This window comes from Tyto alba, unplaced genomic scaffold (genome assembly GCF_018691265.1).
Source record: "Tyto alba isolate M040663 unplaced genomic scaffold, T.alba_DEE_v4.0 Super-Scaffold_7, whole genome shotgun sequence".
In the NCBI taxonomy this organism is placed as follows: domain Eukaryota; kingdom Metazoa; phylum Chordata; class Aves; order Strigiformes; family Tytonidae; genus Tyto; species Tyto alba.
In genome coordinates, this window is record NW_024881328.1 from 319,805 (window position 1) to 336,765 (window position 16,961).

General features: G+C 37.0%; 1 protein-coding gene across 15 annotated transcripts in view; it reads left to right on the forward strand.

Annotated features, from left to right (window-relative positions):
• The window catches only part of BAZ2B (bromodomain adjacent to zinc finger domain 2B), a 163,601-nt gene that overhangs the window by 118,032 nt on the left and 28,608 nt on the right, over window positions 1-16,961 (forward strand). For 8 of the 15 annotated variants that reach the window (XM_042783818.1, XM_042783805.1, XM_042783813.1 and 5 more), the window contains 8 exons: window positions 1,069-1,279; window positions 5,944-6,036; window positions 6,160-6,221; window positions 10,835-10,900; window positions 11,643-11,708; window positions 12,398-12,442; window positions 12,701-12,733; window positions 13,933-13,998. In XM_042783818.1, the coding sequence (XP_042639752.1) occupies window positions 1,069-1,279; window positions 5,944-6,036; window positions 6,160-6,221; window positions 10,835-10,900; window positions 11,643-11,708; window positions 12,398-12,442; window positions 12,701-12,733; window positions 13,933-13,998 (642 nt within the window). The remainder of the gene's footprint in view (window positions 1-1,068; window positions 1,280-5,943; window positions 6,037-6,159; window positions 6,222-10,834; window positions 10,901-11,642; window positions 11,709-12,397; window positions 12,443-12,700; window positions 12,734-13,932; window positions 13,999-16,961) is intronic. The other 7 variants (XM_042783808.1, XM_042783809.1, XM_042783814.1 and 4 more) reach the window with 2 other exon arrangements.

The window sequence follows — 16,961 nt, forward strand, 5'->3', positions numbered from 1 at the left end:
GTAGTCTCAAAGGTTTCCCTCCGACCTCCCATTTTAAAAAAATTAGGATAATGGTAAAAGATGTTACAATGTTGAAATGCTCATGTTCAGTCAAACAGAATCAGATAGATCGTGCTCCTGTTCTGCTCGGTGGATGCAATAAACTCTACTTTTTATCAGTTAAAGTAAAGCTATTTCTATGTGAGGAGTAACTTGGGTATTTGTATTAACAAAGTATTGCAGTATTTCTTTTTCAGATTCCACAAAAAAGCAGTAGTAATAGTTTTGTGTATATATATATAACAGGTCGAATGTATTGCTGTATACTTTATAGTTAACATAACATTTACTTCAGATGGATGGAATCTTAAAAGCTACAAATTTTTGACTGCTTCAAGTTGGTGCAGAAATTAATTTTCTTGCAGTGGATGAGGGGAGAACTAAATTGTACTGAACAAAGCTTCAGGATTAAAATGAGTTTGTGTTTTTTTCAACTCAGTTGTTGATATCTACAACACCCCAGAAAGCAGTATTTGAAAATACACCACTGCATTTGCTTGTTATGTATGTCAAAATTTCTGTAAACACTGACATTTGGAAGATGTGACTCATAGCTTGACACATGTTTTCATTCATGTTGAGCAGTGGATTATGTGAAAGCAGAGTAGTTATTTTTGAGTTTATATAATAAGGAAGAATCTATTTTGCCTTTTAAAAAGGGTTGAGCAATAAGTGATTTTGTAAGAAATAGTTAAAAATAACCTGCTAGATGGCATACCTGCTAGGTAATAACTGTGTATGTCACTGAATACTCTTCAAAGTCTTGGTATAGTAGTACAATTTACAAAAGTGTGTGGTGAAAAGATCTCAATATATAGCTTCTGTGTATTGTCAAACATTGTACTACCCTAATAATGCATCACAGCTCTCACATATTTTATATATATAACTTATCTGGAAAAAAACCCACAAACCAGGATATCGCTGTTCATGTTCTTAAGTGTCTTAGATTTATTTTTCCTTTTTTTTTTTTTTTTTTTTTTTAATCTGTGTTTATAATACTTGCCTGTGAAATGTGTCAATTAAAAGGGTGTGCAGTGGTGTCTTCTGAAGGAAGAGGAAGTCATTCCCCGTATCAGAGCTATGGAGGGGCGTAGAGGAAGACCACCAAATCCAGACAGACAGCACTCAAGAGAGGAGTCAAGAATGAGACGACGCAAAGGCCGACCTCCAAATGTTGGTAGCACTGAATTTCTAGACAGTGCTGATGCAAAGCTTTTGAGGAAGCTTCAGGCTCAAGGTAAGAAGTATGTTACTGTTTTCATGAATAGATGGTATCCGTAAAAACAGAGTTAATGATTTTTCTAAAGAGGAGTGATATATTTCACTAGGATATTAGTATACAACGTTTTATTTTGGAAATATGTCACATGCTTTTATTGAAGCCTTTTTCAAGGTCAGTAAATGTATATGATTCAAAGGAAGAAGTGTGTGTATAAATGCGCATGTAAGAGCTTACTCTCTAGTTACTTTATTTTGGCTTGTAACATTTAAAAAAGCAGACATTCAGTAATCTGATTAAATTGGCAGAAATTAACGGTCTTTGTTTTCTCCTGTATCAGCGCAAACAACAGTGGATCTAGAAATTTAAATTGAAATTGAGAACCACTGAAGTTAACATTTATGTGAAGCTTTTGGCTGTTCCAGGGAAAATACTTCTTTTGTGAAATCCCTCATAGTGACAAGATTTAAATACCCATAAGGTTGAATAGGATACTGTAATAAGTAGAATAAGTAGTACCGGTGTTGACAGTAGAACTTTCATGGTATCAAGTACTACTATATTTCAAAAGCATGACGACCTGGTTTCAAATAAACATCAGGTACATGACTTCTGAATTTCAGTTCTTTAGTCCATAACTGTATCATGTTTTCTGAATACTTCTAATGCAATACAAAAAGTTCTTACTGCCCACGTATCAGGATGTTTGTTTTAATTTAAGACATAACCATAATTTCATGTGCTGACTGTGGATGTGTTTGGGTAGCTACCTTGTGTTTTGCATAATGGCCTTGCTAACAGTACATGTGCCTTTAATATCCACCTTAGTGCGGTTCTTTGCATCTTTTTCCTTTGTTGCCTGCAAAGAATACTCTTCTGTATAGATATACTTAAGGTGCTTTGAACACACGGACAGAGAGAAGGCATTTTAGAAATACTGTTGTATACGACATGTCTTGTAGTGTTGCCCAGCTGTTTTCCCTGTGTGTTAAGGTAACCAACGCCTTTTGTTCAGTCTGAGAATTAGGAAACTCTGTCAACTGCTGAATCCCAGACTGTTTGGGTAGGAAGGGATCTTGAAGCCCCCCCAGTGCCCCCCCCTGCCCCGGGCAGGGCCCCCTTCCCCCAGCCCAGGGGGCTCCCAGCCCCGTCCAACCTGGCCTTGAACCCTTCCAGGGAGGGGGCACCCACAGCTGCTCTGGGCACCCAGGGCCAGCGCCTCCCCCCCCGCACAGGGAAGGATTTCTGCCTCAGAGCTCACCTAAATCTGCCCTTTTTCGGTGCAAAACCGTCCCCCCTCGTCCCATCCCCACCCCCTGACCCAGAGTCCCCCCCCACCTCTCCTGCCCCCCCTTTAAGCCCTGGGAGGCCGCTCGAAGGGCTCCCCGGAGCCTTCTCTTCTCCAGGCTGAACCCCCCCAACTCTCTCAGCCCGGCCCCCCAGGGGAGCTGCTCCAGCCCCCCCAGCATCTCCGTGGCCTCCTCTGGCCCCGCTCGAGCAGCTCCGGGTCCTTCTGCTGTTGGGGGCCCCTGAGCTGAATGCAGTACAACTGAATCAGCATAGCATTTGCTGGAAGGCTGTGCATTTATTGTTGGGAGACTGTAACTGATTCTGGAAGTCTTTTTTTCTCAGTGGGAAAAGGTAAGCCCTAGTCAGTAAGCCATTTTGCTTTACTTTGTATCTTCTCTTCCCCTATACTGGTCACTAAGGGGTGGGGGGGAAGTATTTAGGAGCACTCTCCTATGTCTTATTTCCCACCACACACTAGCTTTTAATAAAATGACCAAACCCATATGTTCTATGTATACAAGAAGATTCAGAACATACGTTTGATATTATGTATGTTCCTACCTACGTTGCTGCTTTTTTCCCCACTCATGAAGAAATAAGCAATGTATTAGTGGCTCAGCCCAGGGGTTCATCTAGTGCAGAGCTCTGTCTCCAGTAATCATCCTAGTAGATGCCGCTTGGAGAAAGGATGTGAACCTGATCACTTCTTGGTCCATTTATTTCCTCATACATGCACTGTGGCATACTGAGGTGTTTTATGAGTGATGTAGATCACAATTTTTCTTGCTCCATTTATTTTCAGTTTATGAAACTCTTGCCTATGAATTAGCCTGTTTGTTTTTTAACCTCCTGAGAATGTTTGCTCTAGAAGTCTCCTGTGGCGACAAGTTCCAGAAGTCTGCTAACTACTGGGCCATTTCCATTTTAAAAAAAAGGTGATCTTCTGTTACCCAGTGGGTGTTCCCTAGTTCTATTATTGCAGGGTTTGGAGAATAACAGTTCTCCAGTTGATGTTATACATCACCTTGATAACTTTGCAGACCCTGATCCTCTCTGGTAGTTGTCTCCTCTCCAAACTGAAGAGCCCATCTATTTTTAGTCTTTTCTCAGAAGGTAGTTGTTCCATCCTTTTGATTCTCTTATGTGTCCTCTAATTTCAGTGTTTCTTTAAGTGTATTACCTTACATTTGCCTGTGATTAAGCTCCTCTGCTAGCTTTGCCCATTGTTTTGCAGGGTTCTTCCAGAGTTCCTTGCTATCAGCACAGCTTTGGATTTTTCAGAATGTTTAATATCTTCACATTTTGGGATTTAACTTTGCAGTCCCCTTTATAGGTTTCACTGATGAAAAAAGATTAAACAAAGCTGGTTCTAGTATGCATTTGTGAAGTAAACTTTTACTAACTTTCTTCATGACAAAAGGTGACTGCTGATCTCTGCCCTTTGCCTGCTATCATTTAAAGAGCTTTCAGTCTGTGAAGCTTTCCTTCAGTGATATAACAGCTTAGTTTTATTTATAATGTTTGACTTAGAACCTAGTCAAATACTTTCTGAAATTCCAAATACGTTATGTCCATTAGGTTCTCTTTATCTCCCTGTTACTGCAACTCTCATCGAAACACAAAATTAGGCAGAATTTCCCTTTGTAGAAGCCATGCCGACTGTCTGGGCTGATGGTGTTTTATAATGTACTGAGTGAGTATTTATAAGACACACAATAAGATACTACCACCTCAACAGGAAAAGAAAATCAGACTAACTAATCTGCAGTTTCCAAGACTTCTGCTAGAGCTCCTATTTTTGCTGATAAGTCACCAATCCTGTGACACAGTGGCTATTGTTAATAATATGGTAAACACCCAGACCAGTGCATCTATGGTTTCAACTTAGTGTTCTTTTAGATTTTTCAGCTTACTCTGTGTCTCTGTCATGTACTTGGCATGTCGTACGCTTTTCTGTTCTTATCTGAACAAGCTTTTCAATTTTACATGCTCACCATTTTCCTGTGATGGCCTCCTGAAGAGCTGCATATGGACTACGTTTTTCCTTTTTTAAAAGTGGCTCAGTGTTTACCTGGAGAAGTATACATTTTTTTAACTGCTTCTAGGTTGCTCACTTGAAGTATGCATGCTTGAAGACTGCTTTTGTACAGTTTTTTTTTTTTATGGTTCCACCAAATGGGCTACAGAGATGTCTCTTCATTTGTTGCTTTTATGCTATATGACTTGATGCTGCACTTTGCATAGAAAGCTTGTCTTTTGCTTGTATATCTTACTCTGACATTCCTATAACATTGATACCTGGCAATACCACATATTATTAATTACCCGTCCTATGTCTGTGAGATGTCCATTACATCTGGGTTATCATTTGATTCCAAGAATTCTAGTTACCCTAATTTCTTCTTAGATTTTCTTGGCTTGGTTTAGAAGTACTTAAATTTTGCTCAATACAGCACATATTAGTTGAATGGAAATACAGGTGGTCTGATTTGTCGTGCCTGTTTTTTGCATTATAGGTGTTTTTCCCATCTGTCCTTTTCAAATGCATGCTGAACATTAACTACGTCATCCTGATGGATTGTGTCAATTCAGACTAAGCGTTTGTTTACGTCTGTTGGCCCTTTCGTAGTTCATAGTTTAAATTCTCCTCTATAATGTAAATTCTGATTTCCACCTACTAGTTCTATTTAAATTAAGGTGTAACTACTTTTCTGTAAGATTTCTCCTTGGCCCTGAAGGCTTCCCTGTTGGTGTGTAGCTATTTAAACTACCCTTGCTATATGCAGCATCATCTCTATACACAGGTTTTCCATATGTCTGTCGGTGTCTTCGTCATTGTACAAGAAGCAGGAAATATTTTGGAGAATGCTATCAAAGAGGTCCTGGACCTCAGTCATTTGAATAGCAAGCTGAATTCAACCTCCAGAAAACCCTTCCTACTGCATTGTTTAACAACTGCATTGTTAAAAAAGGATTAGATAGTTACACGAGATGATTTTTAAGGAAAACAGTAATTCCATGCTTTGTGAGTAAAATGTTGATTTAGTACTCTGAGGCAAATGTTTTATGCTTTAAAAAGAAAGAAGAAATCAGTTTGCCAATGAAGCAGGATCATTGGCCCGATGTCACTTAATAGGTAAATTTTTCCTCCAAAAATAGTGTTTTCTTTTATATGGGAAGAGTCCATGTTCATTTGCGCTGTTGATGTAGTCACTGATACATGAGATACCACTAAAGTTAGTTGATAGTGAAAAGTTGTCAAGATAAACATGTGCAAAACAAATCCACTGTGTTCTCTATCTTTACCTCATGCAAATGTCTGGAATATGAGCTATATCTTTATTGTTGGATAGTACTGTTTTTATGAACTTCATATTTTCTTCTTGTGACAGAAATAGCTAGGCAAGCAGCACAAATAAAGCTACTGAGAAAACTCCAGAAGCAGGAACAAGCTCGAGCTGCCAAAGAAGCAAAAAAACAGCAAGGTAAGTATTACTTGTGAAAGTTTGTGCATGCTAGCAGATTATTTTGAAAAGTATTAATGAAAAGCTAGCTATCTCTTGTCATGTTCTGCTGATATTAATATTTTGTTTGCTTTTTTTTGTTAGCTATTATGGCAGCTGAAGAAAAGCGAAAGCAAAAGGAGCAGATAAAGATAATGAAGCAGCAGGTAAACTTTGTGTGATTGCTAAATAAGCTGTTTAAATTATGTTTTGAATTAGTGAACTAGGGACATTTTAATTATTTAGTAAATTATTAAGTATGCTGACAAAGTTAATGTTTTAAATCTAATTTTAAATAGCACACAGCTTATGTTATTCAAAATTATAAACTCTATAGTTTGTGTTGTCAGGACATCCCAATATTGTCTGTGTTGATTTAATCCGCCTGACATATGTAATTACTTGCCAATATCAGTAAGAAATGAAAAAACTGCTACAAAAGTAGAGTGATGCAGTCTTCCTCTATTTGGTTCTGTGAAAACAAGCAGTGTTATATCTGTTTATGTAAATACTGGAGTAGTGTAATTAACTTCTTCAGTGATTCTGGTTGCCTGTCAGTGGTTTTAGGCTGTGTGCAAAGGGTAGTATCTCAGTATGCCACTGAGTTAGTACATGTCTTCAAACATAAAAGTATCGTGAAATATTGCCCTAGCAAATTCTTCCAATAAAATGAGCCTACATAAACTATACGAAATGAAGCTACTTACGGAAGCAGGCTTTTAAATTTTTTAACAACTGATTTTAGCATATTAGTGAAAAGTTATCAATGTTGGGAATCTGAAATTTTTTAGAAGGGAATAATTTGCATCCAGAAATATATTTGCATGGTTGTTTTTTTTTTGTAGTGGTTCTGTTTGGTATGAAACTTACTGCAGAGTTCAGAAATTAAATACTTCATCTGTTAACAGCTGAAGGACAAGTTTTTTTAGCTTTTGGTGAAAAGACATTTTTTTGCATGTGTGTTCAGTACCAGTATTGCTTTAGGTTTTTACCCTCTTACAGTGACAGAGAGTAAGTATATAGAACCTTCTAAAAGTAGGACGAGTTGACTTTGGTAGAGCAATCCAACCTGGACTACTATTGAATTAGTGTGTGTATGCATAGTACAGGTAGTACATTTAATTATTTTTGTAAAAAGCATGTCTAAATATTGCTTGAAGTAACTGTTTTATGTTCAATGTTAATAATCTTATTATAGTAGCATTTATAGAGGCTTAAATTAAAGGGATATATGGAGATGGAAAGGATAAATGTTTACTATTAAAACCAATGCCTTTTATTTGTGATAGAAACTTTTACTGAAATTTCCATGAAATAAAAATATTTGCAGTTGATATGTTACTTTGTAATGTAGTGTGTATTTTTAGCTCTAAATAAAATTTTGAAGTTGGACAGGGGAAGAGAGGATTCCAGGTTTGACTTCCACTGCATTTACTTGATCGGCTTCTTGGGACATGTCATTAACTTCCTGATTTAAAATAACGCATGCCTTTCATATAGGATAAAGCTGAAGTCTGTTGCAGGGAAAATGTTTACTCAGTAGTGCAGTGTCTTCACTGTAGTCTCAAGATTGATTTCTATTTATATTTCAGGTTTTTTCTAAAGATGGTGTAGTTACAATTTTTTGAGCTCTAGTTATACCTTTTCAACCTGTTGTATTAGGCTCTGAATAATTTCATTTTGCAGCTGAGTTGCATTTAGGTCTCTATAGAAGCTTCACATCTAACATTCAGATTCAGAAATTAGCAAACAAGAACATGTCTGTATTTGATTTACTTTGTTTGTGTTTTTTAATCTCAGAGAACAATTAATTAGGGTGAAATAATAGAATCATAGGATAGTTTACATTGGAAAGGACCTTTAAGATTGAGTCCAAGAGTTAACCTAACACTGCCAAGTCCACCACTAAACCATGTCCTTAAGCACCATATCTATGTGTCTTTTTAAATACCTCCAGGGGTGGTGACTCAACCACTTTGCTGGGCAGCCTGTTCCAATGCTTGACAACACTTTCAGTGAAGAAATTTTTCCTAATATCAAATCTAAATCTCCCCTAGCTCAACCTGAGGCTGTTTCTTCTCATCCTATCACTGGTTACCTGGGAGAAGAGACCAGCACCCACCTTGCTACAACCTCCTTCCAGGTAGTTGTAGAGAGCAATAAGCTCTCCTCTTAGCCTCCTTTTTTGCGGGCTAAAAAACCCCAGTCCCTCAACTGCTCCTTGTAAGACTTGTTCTCTAGACCCATCAGCAGTTTCATTGCCCTTCTTTGGACATGCTCCAGCATCTCAGTGTCTTTGTGTGATTTCACTGTTGCACCACTTCGAAATACTATAAAACCAGATAAAAAGCCAGTAAAAATGTAAAGACCTTAGCACATCTTTGAAATCCAGATATTAAAACCATAATACAGTTTTTCTTTTTATAGCGGTTAACCAAAATCAGCGTTAACTGTAGACTGCCTTAAGTGTGCCAGGAACAGATAAAAATCCTTGCCTGGTATGCATATTTTTTCATGAAGAAAGTGCTCAGTATAGTAGACAATGGGCTAGAAGTTGTCACTTTACCATCTAGAAAGGTCTGAGAGAGCTGGGACTGTGCAGCCTGGAGAAGAGAAGGCTCAGGAGGATTCACCAATGTGTATAAATACCTGGAGGGAGGGTGCAAAGAGGACGGGGCCGGGCTCTCTTTGGAGGTGTCCAGTGACAGGACCAGAGGCACCGGCACAGACAGAAACACAGGAGGTTCCCTCTGAACATCAGGAAACGCTTTGTCACCACGAGGGTGACTGAGAATGGGAATGGGTGGCCCAGGGAGGTTGTGGAGTTCCAAGCTTCCAACTTCCCACTTCTGAAGGTAACACATACTTGTTAAAGGGCAAATAAGGCAGACTACTCTTTTTTTTTTTTAAAGAGCATTGGACTTGTATCCATTCACATCACCCTATGATTATAAAGTGGTCCTTACATTCTTATGTGTTGCAGGGAGCAAGAATTGCTTAATAAGCAAATACATCAAATACAGACCTTGTTTATCATCATCATATTTTTTCTTGACGTATAAACTGATAAAATTTTCATGATTCCAATGTGTAGAATACTTTTTCACTGAGACATTTCTTTACTCTGATCTCTACTGAAATGTTTGTTCCGTATTAACTCTAGCCTTTGTGGAACTGAGAGTGTAGTACATAATTTCAACTTTTGTACGGATTTGTTTGTAAAGTATAATGGGGGATAATAGAGACTTAATGTGCATGCTGTGATCTTTGCATGTTGAAAATAAAACTTTAATACTGTATAAACAGTGCCTCTGAAGTAATTTTCTGGATAAACGTAGTCTTATGCTGGACTTCTCAGTAGTTTAAGGAGCTGTTAAGATTTGCCTGAAGTTTGTAAGACCTCATGAGGTCATCTTGTACTGGAGCTCTATTCTTCAGGAAATTCTGTGTGTCTTTCTCTTATGTGATTGCTCCTTTTCTGTTAAATATTTTATACTATCTTTTCTTAGAGGTTTTGTTTTAGTTTTAGTTTTCTCCTGAGAAAGTTCATGTGTCACTGTGTTCTCTAGAAGGTAAAATTTTAGAGTAGTAAATTTTCTAGAGTCTCAGACCATCTCACAATCAACATCTTCCATACATATGGGCTTTCCTCTCACTGTTGGGGAAAACATCTGCTGTTCCAGAGAATAGCACTGAGCTCCATTTCAGGCTTCTGATTTAGGCCTCCCAGCTTGCAGGGCTTTTCCGTGGTCTGGGTCTTGCTGTTAAAACTTTACATCAAGTCCAGCTGAATATATTGCAACACTTCTCTTCATAATGATCCTTTCCTAGTCACTGTGGCTTAAGCAGCTTTTTTGAGATAATAAACCTCAAATAATGTGCTACAAAATTTTTAATATGAGAGTGGGGTTTATTACTGTTTAACAGACGAAACCCACACAGCACAGGAAATGTGAACTAATCATCCCAAAATTTTCAATGATTGCATTTCAGTATCAGTGTAATAAGACTTCAGATTTTAGGAGCTAATTCCTGGAAAAGAGTAAGTTTGAATATGGTTACACAGTATCCATCTGTGGAGTGCTTAGCTTGATCATTTTCTTCTTACCATGATGAAACATGCCGAGTTGTGTTGTACTGCCTCTGGCTGCTGTTTCAGTTACTGTTTTTGTTATTTCACTCTTCAGCATGTATAAAACTCAGTCCCTTAAACTACATATTATGGTATCCAAACTCATCATCAGTTACCTGAATGCTTTAAAAATCTGGAGAAACTGAAATGAACGTAACTGTGACTATTTTATCCAAGTTGTATGTAGGTGACTATTACTGGGTGACAGAGTAGGTGCTGTGGGTTTCACTGTACTCAGATTCTCCGTGTTGCCCGTGGTGCTGTAATGAACTTGAAAGGCTGCTAGAACCAAAGCAGAAAACAGTGGCTTGACAGAATTTATATTGTCATTATTCTGGTCCCCTTAAAGCTGTTTAGAAAAAAAAATAAAATAGTATGACAACTTAAACATGAACACCTATGAATAACTAAGTGTTGGTTCCTTCAGGGATATACCAGACATCTAATGCTAGTAAAAATTCTAAACATGCATTGTTACTTGGGAACAATTGACTACAATGGGTGTGAGACCTGATAGCAAAAAGTATATTTGTATAAACTTGGTAATTTTTTAAAATGTAAAAGTAAATTTACTTTCTCCATATTGTTGTGGTTTTGTTTTTGTTTTTGTTTTTCCCCTCCTAATAAATAACTTTCTTCCCCTTGTAGGAGAAAATCAAGCGAATCCAGCAAATCAGAATGGAGAAAGAACTTCGAGCTCAGCAGATTTTAGAGGTAAAAATAGTGGCTCAAATATAATTTTTGTTTTGCCATTTTGAAGAATGTTATAAGTCACACATGCAGTTAGTAATGTAACTAAATATACCAGTTCTAACAACATGGACTTCCAAAGGCTAGTTCAAAAGCCTGTCTTCAAATACTTTTCTTAAAAAAAATCTGTAGTAACTTCAACTCAAATCTTGCAAATGTTCACTGGAGTTCCTGACTTTCTACACAAATAGTCTTTTTTTGCTAAAGTTAACAGTGTAACTGTTCTGTTGTAAGAAAACAAGTTTTCAGTAATGGGATGTTAAAGCAGTATCATGTACTGCTCTGTATGAAGTGTAGTGGATTTGAAATACTAAGTTTGTATGAATGCTAGAATATACTGGTATTATATACTAATTAGATAGTATACTAGCAAATAGATTGTTAGTTTTCCAGTTTTCATTCATGGAGAAATTAATGTTACTCTCCTTGCCATTTATATTTTATTGTTTCTGTGTTATACTTAACTTTTTTAGTCATAATAGCCAGGTGAAGCAATTTTGAGTGAGACTTGAAATTCTAGTGCAATTTTTAGAAAGTAAATGACTTTTGAATTGATTATGAAAGCTGCATTGGAGAAAAAAGTCTGTTGCAATGTACACAACATGTGATGATGTTTTGAACTTTTAAAGGCATGTAACTTTATTTTGTAGTCCGATTATTTTCAAGTTGTGATGGTGCTATTGTATGGCTTGTTTTTCATGCACAGGCGAAAAAGAAGAAGAAGGAAGAAGCAGCAAATGCCAAATTATTGGAGGCTGAAAAACGAATAAAGGTTCGTATAGAGGAGCTCTGAAAACAAGAACTGTGTTATTGTGCATAATACATGTTGGTGTATAAAAGCAGTAAATTTGGAAGAATATTAATTGATAATGAAACTGTAAATAGAGATGGCATATGAATAACGTACATATGTTTATATAAATATATGAAGCATACGCAGAGAGAAGTTTGTGTATCTGTGACACATAAACACGCATACATACTTCCATACATGCACACATGAATATATACAAGCAACAGTATTTTTTTATGTGCCATTACCACGAGTTTTGCTTATGTGATGCTTGGTTTGAATAACGTAAAATGCTGGTGCAGTGACATGATTCCCAATATTCGTTTAAGCAAACTATATCAAAAAACTTTGTTGCTTCTCAACAGTGTAGTTTTTTTCTAGGCTGTATATCTAGAAGACTATAGAATGCTTTTACAGATGTTGGAAAATACAGTTTATATATGTATTTCTATTACTGCTTTGGCATTCTTGGTGTATTTTAACGTGGAACTCCCAACTCAGTAGACTTGCTGTCATGTGTCCTATGTGTATTTCTGTGTGGTCAGTTTATAGCTGGCAGGGAAGTAGGAATTTAATTCAGATGCGCTGTTTTAGTGTGGCAAAAATATACAACTTGATAAGTAAATTTTGGTAGATATTTTGAATACATTTTTGTCCTTTTGTTTAAGGAAAAAGAGATGCGAAGGCAGCAAGCTGTTCTTCTGAAACACCAGGTTGGTATACATTTGGTTGACCAAATAGAATGCCAGTTGTGAAAACTACTATTTAAGCTGTATGGGGTTGGGGGCGGGGCGGGGGGAAATCTTCAAAACACACCCTTTTAAAATTTCTGGGTTTGATTCCTGCACAAATTTTCTTTCACCTTATGATTTGTTGCTTTGCTTTGGTATTGGGGTCTTTTGGGGAATATGAAGTGGTTTTATGACTTTGTGATTTCTGTTTCATAATGTTGTGCCAACTCTTTCTACCAGGAGTTGGAGAGGCATAGACTAGATATGGTATGGGTATGTTTATTTTTGTACATCTAACACCGCATTGTGATTTGGTTGTGATATGGTTGTCATAGCAATGCATAAAATGTAGCACTGGCTGCTGTCATATTACATACTGCTGCATGGCTTTACAGCGCAGTGCATTGCATACATCTGCTTGTCTTGTATGTTAAGGAAAAAAAAAAAAGACACGTCTGGAGCGTGTGTATAAATTGAACATGGCAATACATAAATAAATAAGGTTTTTCACCAGAAATCTATGATACTGATGTCTCAATATAAATTGGACTACTATATAAAATCAAGTATTAATTAATGCAAAATTAAGAGGTTGTCACTTGGATATAATTTTGCAAGCCTTGTCCCATTCACTGGGACTGAATCCAGACATTTTAAATACAGTTTTGAATTAACCTATTTTAGAAATCAGGATGATGTCTTTCCTAAGTTTGTAAGGTACTAAGGAAATGATTTTTGAGTTGGTGGTAAATACACGATGTTATAGGTATACAGTGAAACATTAGAATGTAATCATAGCCTCACTGAATTAGATGATAAAATTCTCATAGCCTTTACTGGGGCCAAGATCTACTCTACAGCTTTTAAGGCAAAACATCCATACTTAATGCTCTAAAATACAGCTCCTTAATGCACTGGAAGTTACTGACATAATTTATTGAGGGACAGGCATCAGCAAATGCAAGTGTTGTTGCGTATGTATATTCACCACCACTAGCTTGATTAAAACTGATCTAGAGCTGAGAAAATTAATCATTAATTTGTTGCTTGGTTACAAAAATGTTAATATTTGCAATGTTTGAAAATGACGAGTTTAAAATTTCTGCTGAATTGGCTACTGAAGAAGTAAATTGCAAGTTCTGTAATAGCAGATGTAAGGTAACTGACCTGTTCCAGCCAACCATTATGCTTTTTGTTCTGCCAGCTTATGAAGGAGCATCACAACTGACCATAAGTAAATCTGTATGCTTCTTTTTTACACTGTCTCCATGTTCATTGCTTTACCTTTTTGCTTTTGATTGTTCTTGTATTTGCTTTCTAAACCTGAACTAAAACATGCACAGACGTGGCCATTCTTGTCCTATATTTAGTATTTACTGTGACTTGTCTATTAATGCTAAATTTGTTACTCAGCTTTTTTACTGATTTGAAAATGTGGATCAGTTTTGTTCTAATCTTACCTGCTTCAATAGGAACGAGAAAGGAGAAGACAACATATGATGCTTATGAAAGCCATGGAAGCACGTAAAAAAGCAGAAGTAAGTATTAACCTCTGAGAGTTTTGAAGTTTTCATAGTTTCATTCTGCAGTGAACTGTAGAAGAGTGACTTTGATGTACCTGTATGTATGATTTCATTTGTATACATGGCAGTGTCAGGACAAGAAGCAATAGGCACAAACTGAAGTCCAGGAAATTCTGTTCAACTTAAGGAAGACATTTTTACTTTGAAGGCGATGGTTGAACACTGGCACAGATTGCCCTGGTAGCTTGTGGAGGTGCAGCCTGCTGTGGCTGATCCTGCTGGGGGGTGGGTGCGATGGCAGCGACAGGACACACATGAGGATGGGGACTTGGATGTTCTCAAGAGGTCCCTTCCATCCTCAGTGATTCTTTCATAAAAGTAAGAACTTCATCATACTGACTCGTAAGACTCGCTCAACAGGTTTTCCTCAGTGTGATCCAGGGGTAAAAATACACATCTTATTCCAGTCCAGGCTTCTTAGAACTTGTGGATTTTGTAGACGTTTATAGATTTGGACCATGACAAAACCAAGCAAACAGGATTATTGTGCCCTAATAATTTTATTTTTTCAACTTCAGTAGAAAGTATTGCTGTGCTCCAGAAGATAGATGCTTCATTTCTCATTTTGTTTTACTAAAAATACGTCAGAAATTCTGAACCAAGAGATAGAGAAGCCTAAAGTTCTAAATGTGTATGCATCATTTTGTGTGCAGTCATTTTACTTTGTTCACCTCTGAATCTAGTTATTTACTTGTTTTCTTTTTTTGAACCCAACGACATTAAGCTGATAGTAAAAAACTGATAGATTTCACTTTCTAAAATTTCAGGTTTCTTTTGATGCTGATAATCTTAAACATCTAGATTTTTTTGTTCTGTTTCTGAAAATTAGACTACTTTCAAAATAGCTGCCTTTTCCTTTTGATGAGTGCTTATTATGGTGATTGATTTCATTTATATAAATCTAGTATATCACAGAAAGACCTAATAACACTTGCTTATTATGAGTATTAATGCTAAAGATTAAATAAATATTCTGTACCATTAAATTGGGTGTTTGGGCAACTGAATTAAAGTATTCTGTTTGAAGTACTGCAAAATGTAAATGTTTTTCGTAGTTCAAATGATTACTTACCACAAGTTAAGGAACTTTATATACTTTACTTAGAGGGGGGGGAAAAGATTAAGTTGTTTCTGATCTTCCTAGTAGTATCTCAGTACAAACTGGAAAGAAAAATAATGGCAGTTTTTGAGGTAATAATATTCCTAAACTAAAATCTGGAATCTGTTTCTGACCTATATTATCCTGGTAAGTAGTGACAGTTACAGTTGTGCAAATAAAGCTACTAAGAGCTGAATATTCCGAAGATAGTTTTTCCACAGCAGACATAAATAAGGGATAGGTCGGATTTCAGAAAACCATTACGTACCATTTTAAAAACGGTTTTAACCTCTCCATGTTCTCCAAATCCTTCTTGAGATGGAGGGCTCAAAACTGGACACTCTTCCAGATACAGTCTCATCATCACTGAGTAGAGGAATATGATACACTAAGCACCTGATGCACTGTTGGCAATCGGGATGCCAGGCTAAATGGTTGTGTAGTCTGATCCAGTGCTGTAGTTATATTCTTACTGTAATAGAAATAGAATAGTAGATGTTTATTGTAGACAGTAAAAGTAATCTCTAAATATGTTAATGAAACTTAGCATGGTTAAGGATGGCATTTCTAATCATAACTGCCAATTAATATGTTGCCACTTAAATACCTGTATGTACTTATCTTGTTTTCTTCTGACATTGAATGTTTCCAGTTGCCAAGAACAAGTTTCAGGAAATGCCAATTGGTTTTGAGACCTTGACATAGTTTAAGATAAAATGCAGTGAACCATTTAAACCAGCCAGGGAGTGTTTTCCATTTTAAAGTAAGGTTACTGATTTTGTGTGCTGCTTTAGTGTATTGTGATTTTTCCGTACAAGATGTATGCTGGTAAATGGAGAAAAACGTGAATAAGCAGCATGCCCCTTATGAAGTCATCACAGATATGAGTGCCTGTGTTGTTAATAAAGAGGCTGCTTACACGGCTGTGAAGCAGCCGCTGGGCAGATGGGTAGTTGTCTACGTGACTGCTTTTTTCTACCAGCGTAAGATTGCTGGTCCAAACATGTTCTTTGTGTCCAACTCTGATCTCTATCTTGCCTAAAATCCACTAAAGACTGTAGTAGTAGTAGTGGTCATTATCAACTGCTCTATGCAGTCATAGTGTTTAGCCACAGTTATCACCAGTGATCTAGTAGTACTCAGAATGAAAAGAAAGAGTAAAAAGTCATGGGGGCCTGACAGAACTATACAGCAAAGTCAGCAGTTCATGACATTCTACAAATGCAGCTGAGTTCTGACTTGCAGTGATAGCCCATACTCTCAATTAATCAAAATTTGGTAGCAGTAAACTGAAGAGACCAGAGTGATCTCTTAAACTGACAGAGTAATGGGGAGTGATTCTAAATAATATGAATCATCTTAGCTTGGTTGTTCAGCCCTTCCATGTTCACAGGTGAAAAGTGTATATAGTGTCTTCAATTTCATATTGTGTCAGATTCTTAGGTCATCACACACACACGTTTGTGTATATGCACGCAGTTCTGTGATCTAAAGAGGTAGCACTGGTATATGGCAGATTCCATACATTCTTACTCAATGTTTTGCGGTTGGTATCAGTTGCACAAAGGTATGTAATCAGTTGTGTAGGTGTATCAACACTGGGCATGTGATAGCAGAACCCCCGGAGTCAGGGATGGGAAAGGCAATTGAAGATCCACAGTCAGTCTTGGCAAGTTAGAGTTAGTACAGTAGTCTATGTAACATCAATGTAGAGGGTGCTGGAAGAGAAAAATAATAGATGCTTGGCTTCTCACTTGATGTTCTTGTTGTAAAGAATAAGATATTAATGACTGTTCAATTTTCAGATTGCATGCTTAGT